This window comes from Patagioenas fasciata, chromosome 11 (assembly GCF_037038585.1).
Source record: "Patagioenas fasciata isolate bPatFas1 chromosome 11, bPatFas1.hap1, whole genome shotgun sequence".
NCBI classification, from domain to species: domain Eukaryota; kingdom Metazoa; phylum Chordata; class Aves; order Columbiformes; family Columbidae; genus Patagioenas; species Patagioenas fasciata.
In genome coordinates this window covers 27,400,386-27,415,157 of record NC_092530.1, presented here as the reverse complement: position 1 = coordinate 27,415,157, position 14,772 = coordinate 27,400,386, and the positions used below count along the sequence as shown (strand labels likewise).

The window sequence follows — 14,772 nt, the reverse complement described above, 5'->3', positions numbered from 1 at the left end:
TTGTAGAAGACTCAAAGACAGATGTGTCTCTGCTGCTTGTGATTTCTGCTCTTTAGCTGTTGAGCTTGCTGGCTGTGGGAGGCAGGTAGCCAGGCACCCGCAGGAGTGCATTCCCTGCACCAGCAGCTGCTGCCGTGTGTCTGTCCGTGTGTGTCTGTCCGTGTGTGTCTGTCCGTGTGTGTCTGTCCGTGTGTGTCTGCCCATGGAGCCCCTGGGTGCTGCCAGCGCTCCCCGTGCTGCTCCCCGCAGCCCCTGCTGAACCGGCTGCTGCTGGGGCTGCCCAGGACTGTCCCTCCCATCCCCCTGGGGCCAGAGCCCGTCCGTGCCCCTGCTCAGCGCGGCGCTGGGCCGGCCTGTGCGCTTGTCCCCGGAGCCTCCCTGCCCTTGCTAATTATAAGAGATGCTCACAATTCCTTGCGCTGCCCTGGCGCCGGCCCTCGGGGACAGCGGATTAGTGTCCCAGCCGGGCTCCGGAACGCTCCCATGGGGAAGGGAAAGCTCCTTGTCACCATTCTGCTTTTACATGTAAAAATATCTTTTGTGTGTAGAATTATCTTTTAGATGTAAAAATATCTTTTATATGTAACATATCTTTTATACGTAAAATATGCAGCCTGTAATGTATTTCTTTTTGTCTTCAGGATGCCTGTATGAAAGCTAGGGCAGAGCAGCAGGTTTTTGCTGGAGTTCTGCCTCGTGTGAGAGTCTTTGTAGATTCTTCCCGGACACTCTTAGGTGCTTGAGTATAATGGAGTTAAAATCAGACAGGTACACAGGTCTCAGGAAAATCCATTTTCCTTCTAAATCACTTGGGTCTATTTGCAATTTGTGTAACTTGTCTATAGCATCTCGAGAGCGTTACCATATCGGCCACGCTCCTGCAAATGCACTTAAATCGAGCCCTTTCCCCATGGATCACAAGCCCTTGGCACTGCAGGATCGTGAACTTCAACCACAAAGTGAGGGGTGTGTGGTGAGAAACGACCCGTGCTGGGACACGGGGGTCCCGGTGACCCGGCTGGATGCCCTGCAGCGGGGGGAGCCGGGACACCCCTCGGCAAGGCTGTGGTGTCTGTGTGTTAATGGAATTCACTGGTGCAAACCTCCTGTTGTTGAAGTCTTCAAGCGCTCTGGCTGACAGCTGAGGACTGAGAGACCCGTGGGAGTCCCGGTGGTGGGGCAGGAGCGCTGCCCGGCTTGTGCATCGGGAATTCCGCTGGAATGTCAGGGGCTGTGTATTTCGGTGATGGCGTCTCTGGGTTAGTGAAACTGAGGGGTTCTGCGGGTCTGGGAGGACTGGTCATCTGGAAAGTTTATTTGCTTTCTGTGTGTATGCTAAACAAATCAATATTTGTAAAGGCAAATCAGAATTTGTAAAGGCATTCCTGGTATTTACAAACCCGAGCATCCTTCAGGAGAAATGCACAGATGCAGCCCTTACCGGGACCTACGGGGGGGCTGGGGAGGCCGGGTGCATTCCTGCAGCCGTGGGTGAGGCGAAGAGCCCTTGGACCCCAAGTCATTCCAGTGTGTGCCTGGGCTGGAAAAATGTACGTGGGCTGGGAGGGGGACACATCAGTGGGACACGAGTGCCACAGCCTGGGGGGGACGTCCCCTCCTCTGCTGCAGCCTTTGGAAAGGGACTTGCCAAGGGGGCCCGTGGGACCGGCTGGTGGGTTCATGGCTGTGGGGCAGGGATTGATGCCTTGGCCCCAGGGGGATGCGGGCGCTGCGCTGCTCACCGGAGCGCTCCCTTGGGCTGCGGGAGCTGGCGTGTGGGGATTAAGTAATTGCCTAATTGTCTGTCAGGGAGGGCTGGGGCCCCGCTGGAAATAACCCTCCTCTGTTGTTAAACGGGCTCCTTCTTCACGGGCGTGTGTCAAGGCTGATCGCTTTGGATGGGGATAGTTTGTCATCGAGCTTGTACTGGTCAGAGCTGTTCCGTCCTGCTCACCGTCCCGTGGCAGCGCCCGGTGCGGCGTCCCCCCGGGGCAGAGCCGCGGTGCCCTCAGTACCTGTCCGAGAGACAACACGGTCTCTGGTTGCGTGGTTTGGTTTAGAATCAGAACCGGAGAAATTAGACAGCCGTCTGTTAAAAAACCAATCCATATCTGAACAGTTTTCTCATGTTCCTGAACACGCTGTTGGAGACTGGAGCATGCACATCGGGATTATCTTTAACGGGGAAGTTTTTAAGGGAAAAGCAGCGGGCAGGGAGCTCAGCGGTGGCCATGGGCCAGCGGGAAGTTGGGAACGTCTCCTGCTGCTCTGCCGTGGTCCCGTGTCTCCGTGGGCTTCTGGGCCAGCTGTGGTGGTGCAGCAGCCCCCAGCCCAGCAGGGCCTTGGCTGGAGCCCAGTGCTGAGGTCCATGCTGGGAACAGCACTGCAGCCATGGGGTGATGTGGGGCAGAGCCCCCACAGCCCCTTGCCTGGGTGCAGGAGGGTTCAGCCCTGTCCCTGGGCCCCGCAGCTCCCTGGTTTTAAGCCTTCACCACCCTTCTCTGGCCGCCCCCATGGTGCCACAGCCCTGCCCGGCGCTGCCAGCCCTGCCCCGGCAATTCCACCGTACTCAATAAAAGGATCACTGTTCCCAATATGCTAATGGGAAAATGCCTGTGCTGCAGCGGCGGCTCCTTCCCCACCTCGGGAAATGCCCGCGCACAGCAATGCCTGCGCACAGCAGCCGTGGAAAATCACCGTGTGCTGGGGCTCGCGGGGCTGCCGGCGGCCCCAGTGCTGCTCGGCCCGGGGAGCGGTGCCAGCAGCGGTACTGGCTGCTCTGGTCGGTGAGTTCGCCGGTGTGGATGCTGTGCCGGGTGCCTCGAGCAGCAGCCAGGCTGCAATGGGCAGGAACAGTGATGGGGGATCCTCTGGGTGAGGCTCTGTTGTGAGAAGAGGCTGTACCTGTTCTCCCTGTCCTGTGACTTACAGAGGTGCTTGTGGCAGTGCTGGGTCGGGCTCAGTGTCCCGGTGTCCGTCCCAGCGCTGGGCACCGTGGGCAGGACGTGGGGCAGGGCTGGCGGTCACCACCTGCAAAACGCTCAGTGAGTGCGTGCAGGGTGGGGTTCTCCTTAGATTCAGCCTTTTAAAATGAACTGGAGTTTAAAATGTGCTCTCGTGGAAGTCTGAAGGTGATAGTGATACATATAGAGAGAGAATTAATAGAAATTGCCTTTGTTTTTCCTGCAGGAGTCTGTGGAGCAGGTACCTTAGAACGCTGGGCTAGACAACTGCAGCAGCGGAGCCGCGTCCCGGCACCGCTTGCAGAAATAACTGCTTTGGTGTGTGCAGACTTCAGGCGCTTCGCAGGGTGTCCAGTCCCGGGGACCTATTCTTATCAAGGGTGGTATCCTGGTGTGTTAAAGGAGGATCCTAGATTTAAAATTACTTGGATGCTTTTGGGATGACTGGGTAGGAAGAAGCTGCACAAGTATGCAGAAGCCTCTGTGGTTCGTCTTGCAGGCCCTGGGAAGGAGACAGCTTTCTTCTGTTTGCATTCACTTTTTTTTTCCTTCTTTTTTTTTGCTTTGGAGGAAGCGGGAAAGGCCGGGGCAGCAGTGAACTGGGTGCCGGGGGCCGTGTCTCTGGCAGCACTGTTCTGGTGGGCTGGGATCGCCGTGCCCATGCTGCTGCACGGCTGCTCGCCCTTCCGCGAGGACTGCCCTGGTCTGGGCAGGACAGAGCGCTCTCCGTCCGTCTGTCACAACTGCCTTCCCCATGGCTGTTTGCCGCTTCACGTGCTGCCCGTGCTCACTGGAAGCGGCCATTGCACGTACCCCCTCCTATGGCTAAGATGCTTGCTAGGAAAGGTGACCCCGGGCAAGTGTCCCATAGAGGTGAGACGGTCTTCCCAGCCCTGGGTGTTTAAGGGAGGAGAAAAGAGGCTGAAGCACAGAGCTGACACTGTACCTCGGTGCCCCCAGCCCCACTGCGCTGGCTCAGTAACACAGGGGACACGGCGGAGGAGCCGCGGCCGGTGCCAAGCCTGGGAGCGATGCCAAGCGCTGCTGAGGAATGAGCGAGGGGGAGATGGAAAGAGGCAGCTGGAGCCGGCGCCGGGACCGATGCCACCCGCATGTTGCCGCCAGGACCACGCTGGTGCCGCCGGGGCTGTGGTGGTGCTGCTGGTGCCACCAGTGCCGTGCTGGTGCTGTGCTGGGGCAGCGCTGCGGATCCGGGGGCCCTGGGTGCAGGTCGGGTTTGCGGGATGCTGCAGGTGGTGGTGCCCAATGTCATCTTCCAGGCGAGCGCAGCATCTCTGCCTCTGTTGCATCCTGGTCGTCTGTGCTCCAGTCCCTGCCTTTGTCCCTGGGAGCTGTGACCGCTGTCCCCACTCTGTCGCAGAGAGCACCAGCGAGGCTGGCACTGCTCCTGCTGTGAGGGAGATCTGGGGCCTGAGCAGCCCCTTGGGTCAGCAGCGGTGGTGGCTGTGGCTGGGAGGAGCTGCCACACGTCATGTCATGTCCTGTGCTGGCACTGCCAGCCACCCGGTCCTTCCCACCATGGCCACGGTGCTTTGTTGCCCCTCCGCTCCTCTCCCTGATGCTCTTCCCCCCACCAGCACCTGGGGGCTGTGCCAGTGTCCCCCGCGTGCACAGAGCCAGGCAGGCTGAAGGGCACCGGTGACAGGCGGGAACAAGCAGTGACAGTGGCCCCAGGATGGGCAGGGGTGCTCTGCCGAGGTGCTGGTCCCACTTCGGGGCCCGCAGCACCGCATCCTGCTCTCCCGCGCTGACAGCGGGCAGAGCGCCCAGCTGCTGCGCGCACCGTACCGGCAGAGCCCTGTCCCGGGGCTGTGCGGGGGCAGGATTGTCCCCTGGGGTGTGCAGGGCTTGTCCCCTGGGGCACGTGGAGCCAGACACCAGCCGGGGGCGCTGGGTAGGAGTGGTCCCACTGGTTTGCTGGGCTCCTGCCGGTGTCGTGGGGAGCGTGGCTCAGCATTTGCCATCGCTTGCTCTGGATAACCCTGGAAATCATCGGTTGCTGGGGATTTTGTGCGCCTGCAGGAAGCCTTGCAGCCCTGGGCCGGTGTGCCGGATGGCTGGCACAAGCCCCTGTGGCATTGCCTTTTGTTACGGTCCTTCTCGTGAACAAACGCTCAGCTTGCACAAATGTTTGCGAGGGGAGATAAGGAGCTGTGAACAGAGCCGGAGTGACCGGCCGGGCCACACCTGGTGACGGGGGCCCCTGCGTTTTGCCCGTGCTGTGGTGACGCTGCAGGTTTGCCAGCGCTGCCGCTGCCTGGGGGTCGGGCTGGCTGTGCCGGAGCACGCAGGGGTTTGTGGTGGGGGCATCTGGGGACAACAACGTGACCACGTGGGTACGGCTTGTCCCTCGGAGGGGACGGCATCGCCAGCGCGTCTGTGAGCGCCGCTGGTGAGCTGGAGCAGGGGCCGGGGTGAAAACCTAAACCATCTGGGGTTTGGGTTTCCAACGTCCTACATGTGCCTTTGACAGCGAAACTCCCATTCCCGCTGCTCGGGGTGTTTCTGTCCCCTGTCCCGTCCCGCTGCCTGGGAACGGAGCGCGGCTGCGTTCGAGGCAGGAAGCGAAGCTGGAGCTGTTTAAAACTCGCAGTCTTCGGGGAATTTCAATCGCCGGCCAAGCCTGTTCGCAACCAACTGCGTAGCGGTGCAGGGTTTGAATCGCTGACCCGCCTCCGCCGCAGCGCTGCCTCCTCCCCGCGCCGGCTCTGCCGCAGCGGCCATGGGGGTGCCGGGGGGGGCTCCCCGCGCCGCGCTCTAGTGGGGCCCCGCGCCCGCCCCGCGCCCGGCGCGCCATGCCGCTGCTGGACTTCTTCTGGGCCTGCTTCAAGAGAGCCAGGGTAAGAACCGGCTGCCGAACGGCGGCCCCCGACACCTCCGAGTGTCAGGAAGAGCCGCTGGAAAGGGCGGCGGGGGGGGCTCAGGCAGGGCTGGGGCTCGTGTGTGGTGTCATCTGCTCCAGAGGGACCAGAGGGACGCCGTGCCCGGGCCCCATGCACACGTGAAAGGCTAATTTTGGATGGGCAGGGTGCGGATGGGTTGCTCGGTGTGTCCTGCGCTTGTCGCTGCCCGTCAGCGGTGGCACCAGCGTCCCGGAGCCGGCAGCCCTGGCCGAACACGGGTGGGATGTGTGTATGGGTGTGGATGTGTGTATGGATGGGGATGTCTGTATGGGTGTGGGATGTGTGCAGGGATGTGGGGTGACAAAAGAGCAGTGAGACCAGAGGCCCTGAGCTTCTAATTTCCTGCAGCAGTGGTTCTCATGGCATCTGGTATTTTTCATTCGGGTTTAATTTCTCATCTGCCACCTTAATAATGTGCAGCTCTCTCCGACTGCCTCCATTTGTTGTGTTAAAGCTATAGTATCACAGCCAGTGCGGCGGTAGGTGTGCTGGGCAGATTTTGGAGGTGTTGTTAGTGTGGATTTCAGGAGTTTTGGCTTGGCAAAAGCAGTGAAATCCCTTTCCAGCCCGTGCCGTACACCGGGCTGAGTCAGGCGAGTGGCTCTGCCGTGGTGACATGGATGTGGAATGCAGGCTGTTCCCCCGGGCTTTCAATGCAAAGCCCAAAATAGTTGAGTCTAAAAATGACATTTGTGAAATTCATTAATAATATTAGTAGCTGTCTTGTCCCCGCTGTCTCCAGAGAGCTTAGCATGTCCCTGTTAACCCTCCTCATCCCTGTGTGTTGCTGTGGCCATCGCACTCAGGGCACAGGGGACAGGGACTGGGACCTGTGTCCCCCCAGCAGAGCTGCAGCTCCCCGGGGGCTCCAGCCTGGACCTCAGCACAGCCCAGAGCACCCAGCAGAGCCCAGGAACCTGCTGCCCGGGACGGGGCCGCTGCTCCGACCGCTGTGGGTGCTGGGGACTGGTGAGCACTGGGAGCTCCTGCCCTCGCTGTCCCTGGGACTCCCAACTGCAGCTGCTCCTCGGGCCACGGCCCCGGCAGCACATGGGGCTTCTCCCCACCCTGCACACACTCCAAACCCTCCAACCCGAGGATAATTCCTCGTCTGAACCCTCCAGTTTTACTACTTAAGCCAATATTTGTATCTGATTCTTGCTTAGAAAACACTTTTGCCAGATGCCCAGGGCAGTGCGGGGATGGAGCGCAGGCAAAAGTCACCGATGGGTCTGGGATTACTTTGTCCTCCGGTTCTGGGGCTCTTCCTCGCCACCATCACCCCGGACACTGAGCTGTCACGGCCAGGGGCCTGTGACAAGGGAAGCTCCAGGCATCCGGGGGCTCCAGAAGAAATCTGCCATGGGAGATGGGCTTTGTGCTTGGAAGGGATGGCTCTGCCCAAGGAGAATGAGCCCTGGAGAAGAGGGCTGAGTCTCTTGGCTCAGCACCTCCAGCTACTGGCCATGGGGAGAAGAAAACCTGCTCAAAGGATGTAAGCCAAGTGGTGCTTCCCCCAGAGCGGAGCCAGCATGGAGGAACGGGGGACTCTGCTGGGGTGGGACCTGCCCTGGTGCTCAGAGGGGAGGCACAAAATGGTGATTCTGCATTTTGTGCTTCCTCGTTAGCTCAGCCCATGCAGCTCATGTTGCGTTTGGCATTGCAAAAGCCCAGACTGGGGATGAGGGGCTCCCTGCTGGGTACCGCAGGTGCTGTTCCCAGGTTCAGGGGTGCTTGTGCTCTCTGCATCATTGCCTTTGCTGGCTTTAAGCTTCCCGCTGCTCTGCTTGCAGCAACACGAGATAATCTGCTGGACACTTCATTTCTCCGTTCTTCTTCCATCACCACGCTGCCATCCCCACAGACCCACTGCAGCCCCACAGCAGCCGCCCCCACCGGCAAACGGACCCTGGCTGGTCCCCACCTTGCACAGGCCCTCCTGGAACACGGGGCGTTGGGACAGGGGAGCCGGGAGCAGCTCTGACAGCCGAGTCGAGCGGCTGCGTGGGCTCTGGGGCCAGGGGAGCTGAAGGGACAGGGGACATCACCCTCCCGATTTCCCTTGGCGAGCACGGATGGCCTCATGCGGGGCTGAGCTCCTGCTCCAGCTCGCTTTCCCGTTTCCTCCCAGTGCTGGTTTGCTCAGCTACTCGCTGGGACCAGCAGAGAAATTTCTTGAAGGAGGAGAAATGTGCAGGGCTCTGTCCGCGGGATTAACGCTCTTTCCAGGTTAAATGAGGTGGAGCTGCTGCCGGTGGCAGACTTCACGGGAAAAAGAAGGCATTAGGGCCAGGACACAATGGCAGGAGAGAAGAGGCCCCCCCTTTAGCACAGGGACCCCGTTTCCCTGCTGTGGCCTGGGGGAGCAGCCCCAGCTCAGTGCCCGCAGCCCTCGCCCCACTCGCTGGTCGCACTGCGTGTGCCGGCTGCACAGCCCTTGGCAGAGCTCGTGAGAGCAGACGTGAGGGGTGAGCATCGCCCCGTCCAAACGCGTTCGGCTCTGATGCTCTGCGGTTCCCCGCACGCTGCGGAGCGGGGCCGGGGGCACAGAACCAGCACCTGCTCTGGGGCAGGCGCAGCCGCGGGGAGATGGGTCAGCCCGTCTGCCCCAGGGCACCCCCGGCAGAAGGAGAGAGGGGTCCCGGGGCCACGGGAAAGGCTGTTCAGCAGCACCACGTTCCTGCAGCCGTACGCCCCAACAGCTCTGGCTGCGGCTGTGCTGGGGGGGTCACCTACACCCGAGAGGGGCCTGTGGAGTGTCACCCGGGGACCTTCCTGCTCCTCCACGTCTCTGCAAACGGCCATCGGCTCCCATGTGCTGGCGAGGCTCTGCCACTGGAAACCGTGTTGTCCCGAGCGCCCGAGCAGGCACTGCTGCTCCCACAGAGCCCAACCGCGAGTGGCAGAAGACCATGAATACGAAAATCAAAAAGATAACAAAATGATTTATCATCTTTTTTCTTTCTTTTCACAGTGTTTCACATTGCTGGAAGACAAGAAAGATGCAGGTAAGCGTGACAATGTTTTCTGGGCAGGAGTGCCCTTGCTGCGTGGTGGGCAGGGGTCACAAGAAGGAGAGGATCATCCTCGTGCCGGGCTTCTGGTTTCTCCTGCCAGCAGTACGCGTTTTCCCTGAACCGTTGCTTTTCAAAGGGGCAGCAAATGCAGCCAGCGCAAGGCAGTGCCAGCCTGGGTACCCCTTGAGCCCCGGCGGTGCCGAAGGGACCCCAGGACATGCCCGGCTCCCCCTTGGCCCCATCCTTTCCCTCCTGGCTGCAGACGTGGCTTGGCTGTACACCGCAATCATCACCGGTGACCGGGGTGACATCCCGGCCGCGGTGTGTGCGCTGGACCCCGCGGAGCGGAGCAGCCCCTCGCCGGAGCTGCTGGAGCTGTGCTGGCACCGGGAGCCGTTCAGCCAGGGCAGCTCAGGTGGCAGCAGCTCTGCTCCTTTCTGGTGCCCTTTCAGATCCTCTCCTCTTTGTGGTGAACAACTTCATCCTCTGCAAACAAGCTCATCAGGAGCTCCAGGGCATTTCCAGGGGGGATTTCCCGGCTGGGAGCCCCCCCAGCTGGGTGTGATTGAGATGTGAACCGGGGGGCAGCTCCTGCTGAGCTGTGGTTCTTGCGCCAGGGCCCAGGGGCTGCGTCTGCCCCAACCAGCCCTCTGCAAACCCGGGGGGGAGGCTGGGGGTCGGGGCCACCCTGCCGTGGGGAGCTTGTGGGTGCCGGGCAGGCTGGAGGCTGATGGTGGTCTGTGGGGCGAGGAGGAAGAGGAAGAGGAAAAGGGGAAGAGGAGAAGGGGTGCATCTGAGGGGTTGGGGACCAGGTCTGGGGACAGGGCTGTGGGCTCCCAGACAGGACACAGCCCACTGCTCATTTTAAGAGCTGCAGGGTCCTGCTTCCACACTGGTGTGAAGTGGCACAGCCGGTCCTGGGTGCTGCTCTGAGGGGGGTGAGGAGATGCTCTGGGTCTTGCCCTGTCCTCGTGTTCAACCATGGACAAACAGCCCTGCTGCCAGACGCGGCCCTGCTTGTGGACAAGGTGTGTAGAGGTCCTGCAGTTTGTAACTTGGTTGGTTGGTCTGATGGAGACTCTTTGCTAAGCAACACCCCCAGAATTAAACCTGGCCTGGTCCTGCTGTCAGACGTTGCTGAAAGTGGAGGGACCCTGGGTGCTGTGCCGGCTCCTCCGCTCTCAGCAGAGTTCAGATCAGGTCCCGTGGATGGTGGCTCCGGAGCAGCAGATCCCGCAGATGGTGGCTCCGGAGCAGCAGATCCCGCAGATGGCGGCTCTGGAGCAGCAGATCCCGCAGATGGTGGCTCCGGAGCAGCAGGTCCTGTGGATGGCAGCTCTGGAGCAGCAGCAGAGGTGGCAGGAGCAGTGCTGGGAAATGCGAATTGCTGCCCCCCAGGGAGCCTGGGGGATGTGCCCGGGATCTCTGAACAGTTCCTGAACTGGAGGGCAGAGACCTGGCTTCTGGTTTTTCATCCACGTGAAGGCTCGGTGAGCTTCGAGCTGCTGGCGCAAGAGCCCAGGAGCACAGGAAAGCTCTGGGCAACAAAAGGTGCTTTGTGAAGGGAGCTCCAGAGGTAATCCTGGGTGGTCTTTCTTGCCCTTTTGTGGGAGAGATTAACAACATGACTATCAAGAGCTTGTTAGAAAGCTTTAAGGAGCCCTGCACGAGGGAAGGGCAGGGAAGGCTCTTAGAGATCACATTCACAGCTAGGAGTTTGGTATGAAGTACGGAGCTAGGAGTTTGGTGCAAAGTATGAAGCCCAGCGGAGCGTGGCTGGAGCTTTCCCTTTCACGTGCATTGTGCTGGCTTGGAGCAAGCCCGCTGTCAGTTCGTACCCGCCCTGGGGTGTCTGAAGCTCTGAGAAGAGGCCAGGGCAGCTGCTTGCTGTCCTCTTAGCTGAGCATCCCCAGAACATGCTGACAAATGGGGGTCACTTAAGGAAACATTCAGACAGTGGTCTCGGGAGATGCCACCCCCTTCCCTGATGTTTTAGTCTCTTTGAGGCGGGCGCCAAGAGGATCTCGGCTCTTGAGACAACGGCACGCGGCAGGGTTGAGTTGGTGCTACGTTTATCCTGGTAACTGTTGGGGATGTGCCTCTCCCGGCTCCTCCATCGCCCCCAGCGCCTGGCCCTGGTCCCTCCCACCGCGCTCCCCTCCCAGGCCAGGTTTCCGTGGGTTTCCGAGCCCTCCGCTTCCTCTCCAGCCTCCACTTCCCATGTATTGTTCTGGACAAAGCAGAAAGGAAAGGCTCGCGCAGCTGCGCACGCAGAAACCACGTCCCCGAGTGAATTCCTGCCGACAGCAGCGTCGGGTCTCCAGAAGCAGGGTCGGGAGCAGCTCTGCAGCTGTCATTGAGCAGTGGCCTCCCTGAAGTGCCGAGGGACAGGGACGGAGCTGGCGGCTCCCTCCAGCGCAGCCGGGCAATGACGGTGTCACAGCCTTTCAGAAGGGGCCTCTGCGGCTGGGCATGGTGAAATAACAGAGAAAAGAAGCACGAGGGACTCTGCTGAACTTTTGCCCCTATGTGAAAGAATAAGGTTGTATTTACCCAGCATCTGCATCTCCAGAAATAACGCGCTAAATTTAGCTGTTGTTGATATGTTGTCACAGCTGAGTTATTCTTCTCTCTTTACACGAAAATCTCCCGCACTGGTTCTGCAGGACGAGCTCTTTGTTCCCCGCCTGGTGTGTGCTGTGCGCTCGGTGCCCTGTGTTCCGGGGAGAACGGGGGTTGGTGTCTGTTTCTCTGTCACTGCGTGACCGGGCTGAGCAGCCGGGGCTGCCGGGGGGCGCGAGGCCACGCCGGGACACGCGGGGACTGTTGGTGCCAGGGGGACACCGGCGTGGGGTGGGATGCTGAGTTCTGGAGCTCTGAAACTCCGGAGCAATCGCTGCCTGCTACGTGGTGGAAAACGCGGTCACGGGTCTGGATCCCCGTCGAGGGGGTAGGAAATAGAAAAGCTGAACCGAATGTGATTATTAGTGGTTTTGGGGTGACGTGTCTGCGTCGCTGCTTCCTCTTCCCTGCCTGTGGGGTCAGTCTGCTGAATCACCCTGAGACACCAGCCTCAGTCCCCAAGTACCCTGGGACGGGCTCTGCCCCTCTTCTGCTCAGTTCTCATAAAGGAAGAGGGTTCTTTCTCAAATATTCTCATTTTGCTTCTCTTGCAGCCCCTGTGGCCACACTCCCGGGCCACTCGCCCATCGCTGGGAACTGATGTCCTGCCCGGCCAGCGTGAAGTGCTTTGTGGTTCACTCTAAGTAGTAAAAAAGTTTTTAATAGAGTAAAAGGATAATTCCTGAACAGGAATACACACACTAAAATCACCCTGCCAGGGCATTTTCAGAGCAAACAAACAGTTCATGCTTCTCTCCATCAGAGGTTTTCTTGGGAGCTGGGGACAGCATCTCCTGAGGCTCGAGGCACCATCTCCAGCGTTTCCTTTCCCGCCTCCTCAGTGAACCCCGGAGGTTATTTTTGAACTGCTGAGTTCTTTGATATGTATTTATCCATACTGGTTTAATTTCCCTGAGAAATTAGGCTGGTGCTAAAGCCTCCGGGCAGAGCCAAGGCTGCCAGCTCTGACATTTCCTGCTGTCCCCTGCCTGGGGACATTTACGGGTTGGTGGCTCCAACACAACACGCCTGGTGCTGTGCCAGGCGCTGCCGTCCCCAGCGCTGCCCCCGTGACACCCGCCCGTGTCCCCAGAGCCGCCGGCCTCGTGCTGCTGCTTCCCCGCAGTCCTGCAGAGAACGCTCATAGAAACCCACGGAGCCATGCACGCAATTATAACCGTGGTTAATTAACAGGAACCACCAGGGCAGTGATATGGGCACGCATAGGACTCCGTTTTGTATCTTGGCCCATAGCAATTCTGAACACTTTTGGGTTGTTCTTGTGTCACCTTTGTGCTCTTTTGGCAAATAGGCAAAGGCTGCCGGATCAGCCCCCCCTTTTGCACCCCTTCTGCCCCCGCCGCTGAGCGCCGTCCCGCACCACCAGCTCCCGAGAAACCAGCGGAAAACACCAAATCAGAAAAAAGACTTTAAAAGAAAATCAAAACCAACTTGGCCACACTTCCGTTTTTCCAATAAATGATCATGGGGAAATGATTTCTCAGAGGTAAGAGGCCCCTCCAGCCCCCGAAATGAGGCCATTTCTTGTCCTTGTTCCTCTTCTGCCTATAAAACCTTCTGTAACTCTGAAACTCAGGGACTGCTGCAGTAACTGGTTCCCATCCCCCAGCTCGTCCCCTTCATCCTTCTGGGGCTTTAATTCCAGGGTCTGGAAGCTTTTCCGTTTCCTGTAGCTAACCAAACACAGATTCCCCTCTGAACAGCAGGATTCCATCACGAGCGGGGTGATTTGCCTTGGAGGCCCGAATGGCAGAGCCTTGGCTAAAGCCAGGGTTGTCCTCGGGCTGGCCGGGCTGCGGGCGCTCGGAGTGCAGGGGAAGAGCTGGGAAAAGGCCCCTCTGCCCGCCCTGTGCCCAGCGCGTCTCCAGGATTTTCCCATGGCAGCAAGAAGCGATTGAGACAGACTGGAAATAAACTGCAGGCAAGAAAGTACATTTGTATCTGCAGCCTCTGGGCAGTTTGCACGAGGCCAAAAGGGTCAAGAGGGAAGTTTTGAGTGTGGTTACTTCCCTGAAAATATAATGAGAAAATACATTGAAAGCTGAGAGAAAGGGTTGGCTGTACAATGGTTTTGCTTTGGTAAAGCTTTGACATGTGAGCAGCATTAAAAATGCAAGGAAAGGTAATGTTTCCTGTGTCTGAAATAATTCGCCTGTGCTTCTGGAGAGAACTTTGCCGGCCGTGGAGGAGGCTCTGGGCTGTGCAGCCGCGGCCTTGGTGTGCTTTGTAATACTCCTGTGGTTTTCTTTTCAAAGCCTGAGAGGTCAGATGAGAGAAAGAAAGGTGTGAGGTGTTTGCAGGCCAGTCTGATCATGTTGGTTACTTCTCTTCTCAACGAAGAGACTCTGAATCCTGCCTGAAACACCCTCGGTGCTGGAAGACCAACCCACCCTCGGGAGCGAGCGCGTTCCCAGGTACGCCGGTGCTGCGTGGGGCCGGACCGCTGGTGACTCAGTTTTAGGTGGATGCAGATGAAACGGGGAACACGTGAATCATCTTCACGTTGACCTTGACAGCTGGCGCGGGTGCCGGCCGGAGCCGGGCTGGCTCACGGGCAGCGTGTTCTGGCCGTGGTAACCCAGCCCCGGCCGGGCCCAGCGCTGCGCGCCGGGGATGCTGCGGGTCCCGGGGGGAGCGGGGCAGGACCGGGAGGCAGGAGGAGAGCGGAGCCTTCTCCCGGGGCCAGCGGCTTCCTCTGCCGGAGGAACGGCTTGTGAGTGTCCGCCGGGGAGGAAATCGGCGGAAAGGGAGGGGGCGGCCGGGAGCGGCGGGGCCGCGGGGTGCGGGGGAGGAGCCGCCGCCGCTCGCCCGTCCGGCCGCGGAGCGATGGGCCGGTGCCGGGCCGGGGGCTCCGGGCGGTCCCTGGGGCTGCGGCTCCGCCGCGCAGCGGCCGCTGCTCCCTGCGGGGGGGGACGGGGACGGCGACGGCGCGGGCGCGCAGGTGAGTCCGGACGGGACCGTTCTGTCCGGCCCTGGCAGAGCCCCGGCTCCTCTTCCTCCTCTTCCTCCTCTTCCTCGCTCCCCATCTCAGCGGCGGGGAGGGGCGGGGGGGACCGGCCTCGCTGTTTGCTTGAGGGGTCAGCCCGGTCCGGGGGGCTGGGCGGCGGGTGCCGCTGGTGCTGGGAAGCGCAGGGGGCAGCAGCCGGGGCTGCGGGGAAGGTGGGCGGCAGGCGAGGCAGCGCAGGTGGGATGCAAAAGGCAGAGTGTGGCCTGAAAACGTGGGCT

At 60.1% G+C, this 14,772-nt stretch overlaps 1 protein-coding gene across 3 annotated transcripts in view; it reads left to right on the top strand.

Annotated features, from left to right (window-relative positions):
• Window positions 1–5,443: 5,443 nt before the first annotated feature.
• STARD8 (StAR related lipid transfer domain containing 8) overlaps window positions 5,444–14,772 on the top strand; it is a 52,700-nt gene continuing 43,371 nt past the window's right edge. Inside the window, exons 1-2 of one of the 3 annotated variants that reach the window (XM_065846242.2) lie at window positions 5,444–5,824; window positions 8,862–8,895. In XM_065846242.2, the coding sequence (XP_065702314.1) occupies window positions 5,780–5,824; window positions 8,862–8,895 (79 nt within the window). In that variant the 5' untranslated portion in view covers window positions 5,444–5,779. Of the gene's footprint in view, window positions 5,825–8,861; window positions 8,896–11,982; window positions 13,034–14,365; window positions 14,489–14,772 lie in introns of those variants that run through there. The other 2 variants (XM_071813621.1, XM_065846241.2) reach the window with 2 other exon arrangements.